Below are 13,576 nucleotides of genomic sequence, written 5' to 3'. Positions count from 1 at the left end.
TTATCTCTTGCCTATACTGTAAATGTTTAGCATCTTGTCTGACAGGTGGCATTGCTTAATTATTTGACGGGGATGTTTTTATATAAATCTATTTGATACTGTATGATTTGGTCTTTGATAATAAACATAATATCTCCATCTTTTAAAACTAAGTGGCTTGTGTTTACTGTTAAAACTAGAAAGTAAAGCAACCATTTTATCATGATCTAAAGTTGTAGAAGCAGTCCATGAGCTTTATTGACAGTCCTTTTGAGCTTATTTACTTTCTCTGTAGGAACTCTTACTTTTAGCCTTTTGTTCAGTCAGACCAGCTTTCTGCAAGCTTAGGCAGCCTGGTTAATCTTTTACCTGAATTAGAAATACATTATATTCTTAGCTTGTCATAGTAAACTATAGCTGTTTCATAGTCTTCATTCATTTTATCTATTCAAATAATTATTTGTTGAGTATTTAAGGTTTTCTTTTCTATTAGCTATTCTGCTAGAATACAAAGTTAAGAGATGTTCCTAACAGAGCTTATATTATTGAGGACTGAAAGGTCAAGAAATAGAACAGAAATAGGTTTTTCAGACTAGAGAGTGGTCTGTGATGTATGAAGCATGTGGCCTGATCTGTGAGCTCTTAGTATACCCATGTACCTGTGGCCTAAAAATGAGTGACTCAAAGAGAGACTAAAAGAGATAATTGAAGGTCAAGTCTTGAAATGGTAGGATATTGATTTTAATAAAAATGCTAATAAAAAGATGAGGTTATTATTTATTTTCCTTTAAAGCTAATTTGAAGCCTTATAGAAAAGAATAATAGGTTTTACAGAACTATTTAATCTGTTTGGTGTGTAAGCACTATGATAGGTTTGTAATAAGATGTTTTCATTAAGAAATTGAAAACAGTGAATTGGCTTCTCATGTTTCTTTGCACTGAATCAGAGTGTAAACTGCAGGATGTCTGTTAGAGGCCGCAATCATGTTCTCCTGCCATGCAGTCTTGAGTGAACGAGAAGTTGGCTACAGTAAAGATGCAGAATAAGAGCATTGTTAAGAGCGCACTGAACACAATATCATCAAACATTTGCCTGAAAATAATGAAATGATTATATAATAATACCTAAACAGTCTACTTAAAATTAAACCACACAGTTATCTTCAACAAAAACTGTTTTTAAGTTGTACATTGCAGATTTCAGATTATATTCATTTACTTTATAAATATTTGCTTAAATGTGAAAGATAGAATACGGGCTGCAGAGGATTACAGCAGAGGAGTTATTTTCCTTAGGAAAGTACTTGAAGGTTAACTATTCTATGTGGTTTTTCCATGTGAAAATTTATAATAAATGCAAATACTTAGTCCAGTTCATCTTAAGAGCCAGATGAATAAAAATTGCCAAATTGGCTGTCCAAGTAAACTTTTTGTTTGAAACAATTTCCTATGCATTTGTTAATCTCTTTTTCAGTTACCAGTGAAAATTATTTATAGTGCTTCATAGGTTTGGTGTTTTTTTTTTAGCTCTTTCAGAACAGTACTTTCAAGGTGGATAGGACTGTGCCAGTACTCAGGGCAGGAAGGCCATGAGTTGGAGACCAGCCTAGGCTGAAGAGTAGGACTGTTATCTTAACACTTTTTTTGAGTACTTGCTAGTTTGCTTTTTAGTTGTATTCATTGTGAATTATTTTTTCATTAGGTCATGCTTCCTCCTGGAGCCCAGCATTCTGATGAAAGAGGTGCTAAGGAAATTATTCTTGATGATGATGAGTGTCCTTTACAGATCTTCAGGGAATGGCCAAGTGACAAAGGTAGAGACTAAACTTTGTTAGGGGATTTCCTCTGTAGTTAGCCAGTCAGATTTCTGCTATCTCTTGTTCATCACAGGTGTGTGAATATCTGTGTGAGTGTATGTGATACCTTTTGGCTGCAGTTTCCCAGGGTTTTATTGTTTTTTTGTTTGTTTTTTTGTTTGTTTGTTTGTTTTGTTTTTTTTCTTTCATAAACTTGCTGAACAGCTCCTCAGTGGTACCTTTGCCTGTGGGCTCACACTCAGCTCTTTGGAGTGTTCTGTGCAGATGGCATGGCAGGTGAAATGCCAAACGATTAGCAGTGGAAGACCATCATTAAAGATAGGGTGTGAATCAGTATCCATACTGGCCACACAAGCTACGTGGTATTAGAGCATTTTTTTTTTTTTCTTTAGGACAGGGAAAGTAACCTACAACTCTAAGGACAAGTTGATTAGTCCTTCCCCAGAGTCTTGAGAACCCAGAAGTGTTTGGTATTTCAGAACTTTTCAGACCTGACTGCATTTAGATTCGTAATGAGGTACTTTGAAGATGGATGCAGGTCTAAGCTTGGCCTTTTATGTGTGATAATTACCTTATACACACAGCCTGAATATAAGTTGGCACATAATTTTTAATGTGTTGGTGTTCTACCTGCCATGAGGTTTGGTTTCATTTGTGTCATGTTGGAAATTGTAGCATTTGGATTTCAGGTGTTTGGTTTAGGGATGTTTAGCTTGTAATTTGTGCATATTTGTCGCTATTCAGATATTTTCTTCTACTTCAGAGCAGCAATGTTTAAAGCTGTGTTTTTAATGAAGTATAATTTCTAACATTAAGATTGACATAGCTTTCTAAGTGAGTGACTTTATGCTAATGAAGACATAAAAATCCTTCCTTATATCAATATTGCACATAGACTGATGGTTTAAAAATAAAAAACCCTAAGAATAAGTGTGTCTCTAGCCCCATTACAATACTTATTTTGCAATATTCTAGAAAGTTATAGAAGTTAAGCCTTAGATTGAAATTTGTTTTGAATTTTGAGTTTATTTGAATTAAATAAAAATAAGGTCAGCTGAGATACTTGTATATGTATATTTATATGTGAATGTTTGTTGACAGGGCTATCTACAAGTACAAGTTCATTTATTTTTAAACCTGTGCTCTTTACTAGCATATGTGTCCTTTGGCAGCTAGCTGTCAGTTCAAAATAATGTCTGCACATTGCTTGTTTGGAGTTTTTCAGGGCACACCAAGAGAATAGATTAGCTCATCCTTCACTGAGTAAGATGTCAATTGGGTGAGCTTTGCCCTGCTGCTCCTTGACAGATGTTAAAATATGTCTTGGTAATGTGTGGGCCAGTGGTTGTCAGTCAGTGATCCTGCTCCCCATTGGCTTGGTTGATAATTGCCATTGTAACTGTTCTAGGGATTTTAGTCTTTCAATTGAAGAGGAGACCACCAGATTATATCCCGAAGAAGATGAAGAAACATGTGGAAGGAAAGCCGCTGAAGGGGAAGGATAGAGTTGATGGGTCTGCCTATGGCTCTGCTCTTCCTCCTGAGAAACTGCCCTACTTAGTAGAGCTGAGCCCAGGTGAGAAAGCTGGCCATGTCAGGAAATGTGTTTTAGCTTAAATATCTCTACCTTTTAGTCTACTAAGTGACCATTTACTTAAGAAGTCGATAACAGTCATAAAATGACATTTTTTTCCATAAAGCTAAAAAAAAAAAAAACCAAACAAACCCAAAACCTGAGGCTATAGAATACATTACTTCATGCACAAAAATAAAGTCCACATGAACAAAAATAAATATAACACAAGCTTTAAAGTAATAAGTAGCATTTAAAAGTTTTAGATAGTTCCTTTTAAGGAAACTTTTCCAAAGTAACTTTAATAAATGTACTAGAAAGAAATTGAAATTTACTCTTCCTGGAGTCAATCTGTATATATATGTGAGAGAGAAGGAGAGATTGTACTGTTGTTAGTTTACGCACACACGGTGTTCAAAAGGAATGTCATTAGATTTAACAGAATGTCTTTGAAATCTATCTTAGTACCTAGAAAGCTGTTTTAAAATAACATCATAAGTTTATTTTCATATTAATCTTCTAATTACATCACTTATAGAATTCTTGCAAGCTAAAGTTGTTGTAAGTTAGTCATCAGGTAGACAGATACTCTGATATTCTTTAAGTGTTTCATATATACACACATCCCCATGTAGAATGTATTTACATATATGTGCTCTATGTGTTATATTTAGCAGTTAGCCAAAATGACATAATTCTAACTTAGTTAAAATGGCATTATGTTACCTGTATTAGTAAATACTATGAAGATATTTCACCGGCTTCTTTCTAGTTAGGAACTAAAGTAAAAGCCAGTTAGTCACAGAAAAACGGCATAAAATAGAATTCATATATACTATGTGGTTCTTTGGGCAGATTTTTTTTCCTCCTTCCTTTGGTTTCCAATGTTCACTTTCATTTCTAAGGTTGCTTCAGTTTCTCCCAGCTGGCTTTGTGATTCAACAGTCTTAGGAGATCGCTGAGTTACATCGATGCAGAGTAGACAGTGTTGTTCTAGGGTAGTAGTGCATGTTTAGATATGCGTGAGGACCTGTGTTCATTGCTAAGCATCTTGTGAAGCGTTTAGTAGTGCTGCTTTGACCTCAGTTCTTTGACCAGGAAAAGCCCATTTGAAGTTTGTGTTTTCACTGCAAATTGGAGACATCCTTGTGTTACTGTCTGTAATGTAAGGAGTGCTTGTTTATCTGAAGGAAAGAAGAGCAATGCAACAGTGAAAATGCCATTTGTTTTTTTAACTGAAAAATGTTAGGCTCTTTTTCGAGTATGGGTCTGTCCTTAAAATGTTATGTCAGTTGTAGAACCTATAAAGAGTTTTAGTTGTTGGCAGTTGACAGTAAGTTTTAAATGTAGAGTATATTTTTTACTACTTTCGATTTTGGTAACAGAGAGGATATATCAGACATTATTCCAGGTCTTAGAGACAGGGTGGCAACAGCACAGATTAAACCCAAACCTTGGATTCTAATGAGTGCTTCCATTTTGCTTAGCTTTTACTTGTCACTCAGATAATCAATGCATGGAATATTTTGTTTTGTTTTTAAAAGATGATAGCCCCTGAATAAAGAGCAGTTCTGTACTCCTTTTCATCAGATACTAGCAACAACATAATTACATATTTACTTGTGTGTTTCTTAGCACAACATTTATTGAACTTTTATAGACAAATCTTATGAAGATGAATAAGACTGTCCCTAATGCTGTGATGAACACAGTTCAGTTTCAGTGACTCTCCATGTCTATACTCCCTTCCAAGTTCTCTGGGCTGCTGGTAAGAGCTGCCTTCATTTATATCCAAGATGAGGAAACATTACTTTTGTCATAAAGGTACTGGGTTTGGTGGCAGGCCTGAGTGCTATAATAAGGTCTTTCTTGCATCAGAGTATGTTATGATACCTTTTAGATGAGTATGCCGAGTGGGTATTTTCCATTATAAGAATTATTGATGCATATTGATATGTTATGGGTGGATAAGGACTATATTTCCACTAGGCACATTGTCAGTCAAATATCTGCTCTCAGTGTGGAGGAGCTGTAGGTATTGGCAGGAGTTCTTCGAGGTGCAGGTATGTTTACAGTATTAGAGAAGAATGGAAGCCAGGGTGCTGATTTTCACGTGTATTGGACTTGAATGTGTCCTTTAAACAGAAGGAGCCAGCCAAGTGGGGTGGTAGCCTTCTGTCAGGTTAACTCACTGTTAACACAAGCTGTCCTGCTGCTTGGTGACTCACCTATTGTCCTGCTGTTTTCCTTAACAGTCTGCACTGGTTTCTAAAACACTGACTGGGGTCTACTCTAGTCTTTTCTGCACAGCTTTGAAATGCTAGTGGGTAAAATATGCCATTTCTTCCTTTGAAACATCTCACTGACCTCACCCTTGCGTCTCTTCTCCTCCTTTCTTCTCCCACCTGTTCTGCATGGTCTCTGTCCTGCTGATGCTGCCTTCACCTGGGTCCTGGCATGTCTCTTAATCCCAGGGAGAAGGAATCACTTTGCCTACTACAGCTATCACACTTACGAAGGTAATGCAATGTTAATACTACTTTTGTAATTGGGGCACTAACAGAACCTCTTGAATGAACACTGGTTACTGAGCAGACGCTGTATGTGTAAGAAGTGTTAACATGCAGTCTTTCTAGTCATACCTACTCGGAGTTCCATGTCCAGATCCCAGACAGTTTACTGGAAGCTTGGTCTGTTTTGTTTTTTTGTTTCACTGTTTAGTTTTGTTTTCTACTTTTGTTTCCCAAGTTCCCTCTGGGAAGTGAATATAGACAGAAGATTGAGTACAGAATTGTGGACTGCAAGTAAAGGGCCTTAAAGTGCTTTTGGATTGTGTCTTGGCAGTGTCCCTTTCATGCTTAGAGAACAGGCTAAGCATCCCTCACTTAAGTGCTGATATGAAGCCAGAAGAGAAAGTGGGCTTTGTAATGGGCGGTCTCATAATTGATGTTGTTATTACCCAGGTACCCCAATATGTGTGTTTAGCTGCGTGTTAGATGGTCATGGAATTCGTATTTAAACGTAGGTTCCATCCCCATGATACACAGTATATTAAATTTATGTTAATATCACAGAATCTGGGGAAAATTTCAATCTGAAACTTGGCTAGGAGTTAAGTAGCATGTTGTGTCTGCCATGGGTCTGCTTGCAGCTGGCCTGTAGTGCTCCTAACTTTCCACTAGAGAGGCATTCAGGTGCTGTGGACAATTGGACTGTATAGACTGCTCCTTGGAGTTGGAGGACATTTGGAATGGAGGTTGAGGGAACACTCATAATATTCCTGCTTGTGATCATCAGCTTCCAGGCCAGAGCTGGAGGTGGGCAGCCATGGGAAGAGAGGTCGGAGGCAACAAGCTCTTCCAGCCATCCTCACTTGCCAGACTCCCTCTGCTTGGACTAGATGCTCTGTCACCCACTGGTCCTGTAGCCATTAGGTTCTCTGTTCTCTACACAAGTTTGTCTCTGGTTTTCTGTTACAGTGAAGTATTAAGAAAGGAGAGACTGGGAAAGAAGCCCTGAATCTGTTGGTGTCAAAATGTATAGTGTCCATTTGTTTGCTGCAGAAGAATGCTGATGTAAATACTGCTCCTAGTAGACGTGTCTTTCATGTTCTTGTGGCTTTAACTCACATGGTTACTTATTGTGTTCTTTGTAATTCATTTGTATAGTTTGTGTGACTGTATTGCATTACCCTTTCACTCTTAGTATAGCTGTTTGCTCTAGAACATTAATTATTAAAGAAGGCCAGTGTGGCCTACCTACCAAGGAGCTTGGAACTGATGGGGGCCTGTTTAGTGAGAATCTTTCTAATATAAGATTTAAAGGTAGGAAAGGCAGTTTTTTACTTGCCCATGACAATCAAGGAAACACAATAGTAAACATTCCAGGAGGGGAGGAGTCTATGTCCAGGAAAAGTCCACAAAGCTTTGGTTTTGTTTTTGAGACAAGGTCTTAATGTATAGCTGGCTTTAAGCTTGTTTCCTTCAGACTTAGCCTCAAAAATGCTGATATTAATCATACACCACAATGTTTAGCTTTTGTGATTTTGATGTCTCATTCACACTCAGAGTTTATGAGAACAATTAGAGATGACAGCTATTCCAGTGTAAAAGGAAACAGCACAGACAGTCCATTTTGGGGAGATCCATATTAGGCATATGTCTCAGACATGGCCTGGTCTCATCTTCACCTAGATGTTATAGATTTTGATAATATTTCAGAAATAGAAAATATCAGGTTGTTATTTTTTATACTCTAAAACTAAAGTCAGTTGTAGAGAACTTAGGTATCATGGTGTCTCTTGTTTGTAAGAGTTCAGACTACATCAAAGCTGAGAGACTTCTTTGTGTACACATCGCAGCCCTCCAAACTTCTGAACCTCTCATAGCTAACATCTGATTCCAGTGGCTGAAAATCACTTGCCCAGTCATGAAACACTGTGGAGACTCGCTCACTTTTTAAAAATTATTATTGACTATGCAGACAATGTTCTGTCAGAGTGTACACCTGCACCCCAGAAGAGCACACCAGATATCACTACAGATGGTTATGAGCACCATGTGGTTGCTAGGAATTGAACTCAGGACCTTGGGAAGAACAGCCAGTGCTCTTAACCTCTGAGCCATCTCTCCAGCCCCTCTGTTACTTTTTTAAGGAAACCTTTGCAACTTGCACTGAGTGTTGTAGCTGTGGTAGAAGCCCGGGATTGCACACACTTCTGTGAGGGTCACTTTTGTCATATGTTAGCTTTGAAAACAGGGTCTTCAGTGAGCACTGTTTCTACTGATGGGATGGATAGAGTGGGTGAACAGTGCTGCTTCCTCCTCCTGCCCCTTACCCGTCAGAGTCAGGCTTCTGGCAGTTACACTCCACAAATTTTTTTTAAAGGACACAAAGTTGGGTAGGAACAAAAGCAGGGTAGATCTAGAGGAATTAGAGGAATGATGTGAATATGATCAAAACATGTATGACATTCTCAAAGAACTAATTAAAAAATTAAAAAGAAAAAAAACATTTTTTCTTTCTGTCTTTCACCCTGTTTGTTTCCATGGGAGTTAAGCACTTCATTGGCCTTTCTTATCAGTGGTAGACATTGGAATCATTCGAGACTCACTCTTTGGACTGCTTCAGGAGGTCTGGGTCGACTGGAGGGTTGCTCTGTCAAAGCACGGCTATGCCCTCCAGCTTTGTTGTGCTGTGAACTGTAAGGGGACATGGTGCGTTTGTCCTACAGAGTCACTGGGCTGCAGTAGTAGCTTAAGTGGTCTTACTCAACACAACTTCATCCTCAGAGTCACTGGGGGAGACCTAGGGGAGTGTGCTGGGAAAAACGAGTAATTAGAAGGCATTGGAGTTAATGACACTCAACAGAAGCTGGTTGGCTTCTGTATCTATTTAAGTTGTATGATGTGGAGACCCCTTGGAAAGAAATCCTGACATGTAAAGCTGTACTCTGCTCAGTAAGGTAAACATAACCTTAGACTTAACAGTGGAGCTCTGTGCTTCTTTCCTTCTCATAGATGGCTCTGACTCCAGAGACAAGCCCAAGTTATACCGCCTGCAATTAAGTGTGACTGAAGTTGGGACAGAGAAGTTCGAGGACAATTCTATCCAGGTACTTGATCATGTCTGCTGTCTAAGCCTTTTATGTAGTTCCTCTTTTCAGTATTTAATAAGCAACTACCAAGGAAGCAGCCACAAATAAATGAATGAACACGGTAGATCTTGTGTTTAACTATAAGTCATTCATCTTTTCTGAATCACTTTTCTCTGCGTTAGTGTGGAGGGAACATGATGTGTTTGTGTCAAAAATGTACCCACAGAAAGGTGGACTGCTTGTAACATTCTTCCCTGACTGTTTACTTCTGCTTAGAAAGTCAAGGTGCTGACAAGAGTTTTATATGTCTGTTTTAGGTTGATGGAGATAAAATGGGAAAGGTCCTACCACTGTGCCTAGCTCGCACCTTTCTTAAGAACATACAACAAAGTGTGACCAAAAAAAAAAAAAAAAAAAAAAGACAAACTGAAGAAGGAAAGTCAGAATTTCACATCAAACTTGGCCAAATTACCTTTGCCCTTTACTTCTTGTTTCTGTATAGAAGTAAAATGCTTAAGTTTTTGGTTCTGATTCATTAGTTCTTAGCACAGTAGTTAAATACAAGTTCGATTTAAAAATTATTTTCTGGGCTGGAGAGATGGCTCAGAGGTTAAGAACACTCACTGTTCTTCCAAAGGTCCTGAGTTCAATTCCCAGCAACCACATGGTGGCTCATAACTACCCACAGTAAGATCTGGTGTGCAGGCAGAATGTTGTATAAATAATAAATAAATCTTAAAAAAAATTATTTTCTATGTAGATTCAACTATTCATTACCTGGGTAATATTTAAGATCATATACTTTTTGTGAGTATGCGTGGGGGGGGAGGGAGCAGAGGAAGTGGGAGTCTTGGGGTTGGAATCGATGGCTTTATACAAATTACTGCACTTCTTCCGCAGCCCATCATTTGATTCAAAAAGCAGAGCATAATATACTTGAAAACAGGTTCTTAGATGTTAAAATTGTCCAACTATTTTGACATTGTTTTACATTATTAGAAATACACTTAAGAAAACTAAAAATCTAGGGCTTTTTAGACTGTATCATAGTAGAACTTACAGTTTTTAAATATTTGTACTTCATGATGGAACTGTTTTTTGGTTGTTTTTTTTTTTTTTTTTTCTTCTTCTTCTTCTTTTTTTAGTTGTTTGGTCCAGGAATTCAGCCCCACCATTGTGATCTCACTAATATGGATGGAGTGGTCACTGTGACACCCAGAAGTATGGATGCAGAGACCTACGTGGATGGCCAGCGCATCTCTGAAACCACCATGCTGCAGAGTGGCATGAAAGTGCAGTTTGGCACCTCACATGTGTTTAAGTTTGTGGACCCTATCCAGGACCACGCTCTTTCGAAGAGATCTATGGATGGAGGCCTGATGGTCAAGGGCCCAAGACATAAACCTGGGTGAATTTGATAGATCAGCTTAAGGATTTTAGAGTGTTTTGGCTATAAAGTAATTTCAATAGATGTAAATATCTTTTTTTCAGTTTATTTCTTTTTAAAATTTTTCTCTCTTTGTGTGCGTGCATACATTTGTGTGTGCCTGTTCTTTTTCTGGAGGTGAGAGGACGTCTCTCAGGAGTGGGTTCTCTCCTACCTGTGGGTCCTGTGGATAAAGCTCAGGTCATCAGGCTGGCAACAAGCAAGCATTTTCACTCACTGCTGTTCTCCACATTTTATTTTCAATTTTAAAACATCAAAGTCTGGAGATACGGCTTAATGCTTAAGAACAACTGCTGTTCTTGCAGAGGACCCCACTTTTGTATCCAGCACCTGAGTTAGCCAGTTTTCTGTCTTTAAAGCCAGTTCTAGGGGTTCTGATGTTGGCACTACACACATGTTGCATGTATATGCATGCAGGCAAAGTACTCACCCATGTAAAATAATTTTTTTTAAAGATCAAAGCAAAGATTATGAATTAGGAGTTTATTGTAAATTTGGATTTGTGTTAGAGGAAAAAGGTAGAAAGATTCTGACTTAATTTTGAAATTGGGAATTCTAACTAGTATTAAAGTTACTTTTAAAGTTGATCTGTCCTTTTGTGGACCATCACTTTATATAACTAATAATATTTAAAAATCTTTCCTTGAAGTAATTCTTCTTTAATCTCCCTTTGAAAAAACTCTAGTAACGCAAGGAGGAAGCTAAGATTTCAGAACATTTTAGCTCCACCTAGTGCTTTCTTGAGATCTTGCAATGTGGTCTCTTAATGTGAAACTTTTTTCTTTTTTTTTTTTTGAGTAAATTTCCTTTTGCTAATAATTTTCAAAACATACACTGTTTAGCTAATTTGTTATCTATTTTACAGCTTGATATGGTATTGATTTTGGAAAAAAATAGATGCTATAACTCTATGCTATTTAAAAGTGTAACCTTCTGTCCAAAGTATATAAAAATAAGCCAATCTATAAACCAGTGTGTTGGGCTACTCTCTGTACTGCCCTTCTGTTTTGGTTTTTCTTGTTTGTTTTGTTGTTATTGTTTTGTTTTTCAAGACAGGATTTTGTCATGTAGCCCCACCTGGCCTGGAACTAAACGGTGTAGCCCAGGCTGGTCTCAGGTTCAAAGGTCGGCCTATATAACGTAGCACTATTTAGTCACCCTCACAGAACTGACACTTTGGACCAGGGGCTATCCTTCAGAGTTGCCATTTTCTCTCCAGTGTGAGCACATAGCTATACATCCTCATTTGCAGTTTCATGTGGCGTGGAGGAAGTGTTTCCAGCATCTCACCTTGATATGCTAAAATATATATATTTTTTTAATTTGTGTATTTGGATGTGGGTACCACATGTGGGTAGGAATCTAGCCCAAGTACAAAGTGACTTTATACTGACTTAGATGCCATCATGTTATAACCTTTGGCTGTAAGAATCATACCTTTCTCAGTATTCTGAGCACAATAATAACATAAGGTGCTCAATGGATAATGGCTAGATATGTAAATAATTCACTAGTAGTGTATCATCACACTACTAATCCCCAAATTGATGTCTTGTAGACAGGTACATGTAGAAAGTCAATGATTATTTAGCCTTTATTAAAAAAGCATTAACTTCTTAGAAGTTATTCAGAGCATGGTATTGCTTTACATTGCAAGATATTTTATTTTCTTTGAGAATTATACAGAGGGATTTCTAATAGAAAAGTTGCTTGAGTTTATACATTACTTCCTTGTTTCAGTCTATAGAGAAAGCTTTGGAATTAAATCGTGTAGTTCTCAGATGTTAGAACAATCCAGAAATAGCCATTGCCTTATTCTTGTTGACTTACAGGTGTCTTTAGGCTCCTTTTTCCCTTAGGTTAGGACCAGTGTGTTGTATTTACTATATTTGTGCCAAAGAATATAGTTTTGTTTGTCTTAGCTTTGTTTCTGTTGAAAATGTGATTTTTGTTTGTATTATTTAAAAAAATTTTTTTAGTTACGTGTGTGTTTTGCCTTCATGTATGTGTGTGCATCATGTGTGTGCCTGGTACTTACAGAGGCCAGAAGAGAGTGTTAGATTTCCTGAAACTGGAGTTATAGCTGGTTGTGAGCTACCATGTGGGTGCTGAGAACTAAACTCAGGTCCTCTGCCAGAACAGCTGGTACTGTTAATCATAGAGCCATCTCTCCAGCCCCAGTTGCTTGTTATTAATATACTGTTTTAAAAACAGGACCATGAGAGTGTTTGATATACCTCCTAATAAAAAAGTTCACATATCTACTGTCATTTTTTTAAAAGTCTGTGTGCCAAAGTAAATTAATTTATTAATGATCTTTGAACATTGGAGTACTCATCTGTTCTTGCTGTGTTAAGAGTACTACCGTATCAATTGAAATTTAATTTTTATGTTTCTTTTTCATCTCAATAGAGCCGTTCAGGAGACAACCTTTGATTTAGGAGGAGATATTCACAGTGGGACAGCATTGCCAGCAAGCAGGGTAGGTAGTTCTGGATTCATGACCTGATCATCTTGTGGGTTCGATGTAATAGGAGACCCAACAACAGAAGCTGCTTTGTAAAGACAGCTTGGCCAATATCCTCTGTTTGCCCTGCTATATCTGTTCATGCAGTGGTACATTATGAAAGGTAGCTAGCTGCTCCTTTTGTTCTGAGGTCAGAATGTAGTACTTTCTCTTTCAAATAGAATACGTGTGTTACCTGTGCTGCTCTGTGTGTAACTAACCTCATTGGCCAGATCATGCTGGAGATGATGTACTTTTGCTTCTTACTCCCTTGATACAAGTACTAGATATCCATTGTTGCCTTCTCTATCAGTCATACTTTGTTCCTGATAGACAAGTCATTTCTCTCTCTTTGATCTACTCCTGGATTTCAATCACTGCAAACCTTGGTGAGCTAAAACAGCAGCTCCTTCATTTGTTGATAATTGTGCCAACTGGTTTGAGTTTACTAGGGCAGTTGGTTTATTGGTCTTGCTGCTGGTCCCTCAAGTGAATGTAGTCAGTTAGTAGGTGAATCAGTGGGCACACTCCTGGGACCATTCGCCCTGCCTCTCTGTGCTATTTCAGTTTCTTTCCAGAGGACTCTTAAATGAGAGGAGCCACAACTTGTAGTCAAGTAGTATTCTATTGACCTTGAACTTGAAGGTAATTTATGAGT

The 13,576-nt window shown here is 37.8% G+C and overlaps 1 protein-coding gene across 18 annotated transcripts in view; it reads left to right on the top strand.

Moving 5' to 3' along the window:
* Afdn (afadin, adherens junction formation factor) overlaps positions 1 to 13,576 on the top strand; it is a 120,731-nt gene that overhangs the window by 46,801 nt on the left and 60,354 nt on the right. For 14 of the 18 annotated variants that reach the window (XR_009587957.1, XR_009587956.1, XM_060373329.1 and 11 more), the window contains exons 7-12: positions 1,682 to 1,793; positions 3,205 to 3,372; positions 5,844 to 5,888; positions 8,889 to 8,983; positions 10,111 to 10,373; positions 12,825 to 12,894. Coding sequence is in view for 16 of the 18 variants with exons in the window: in XM_060373329.1 (XP_060229312.1) it covers positions 1,682 to 1,793; positions 3,205 to 3,372; positions 5,844 to 5,888; positions 8,889 to 8,983; positions 10,111 to 10,373; positions 12,825 to 12,894 (753 nt within the window). In the remaining 2 variants the exon portion in view is untranslated. The remainder of the gene's footprint in view (positions 1 to 1,681; positions 1,794 to 3,204; positions 3,373 to 5,843; positions 5,889 to 8,888; positions 8,984 to 10,110; positions 10,374 to 12,824; positions 12,895 to 13,576) is intronic. The other 4 variants (XM_060373336.1, XM_060373335.1, XM_060373338.1 and 1 more) reach the window with 1 other exon arrangement.

This window comes from Meriones unguiculatus, chromosome 20 (assembly GCF_030254825.1).
Source record: "Meriones unguiculatus strain TT.TT164.6M chromosome 20, Bangor_MerUng_6.1, whole genome shotgun sequence".
Classification (NCBI taxonomy): Eukaryota; Metazoa; Chordata; class Mammalia; order Rodentia; family Muridae; genus Meriones; species Meriones unguiculatus.
The sequence above is the reverse complement of the archived record's forward strand: the minus strand, read 5'-3'. Positions and strand labels throughout refer to the sequence as shown.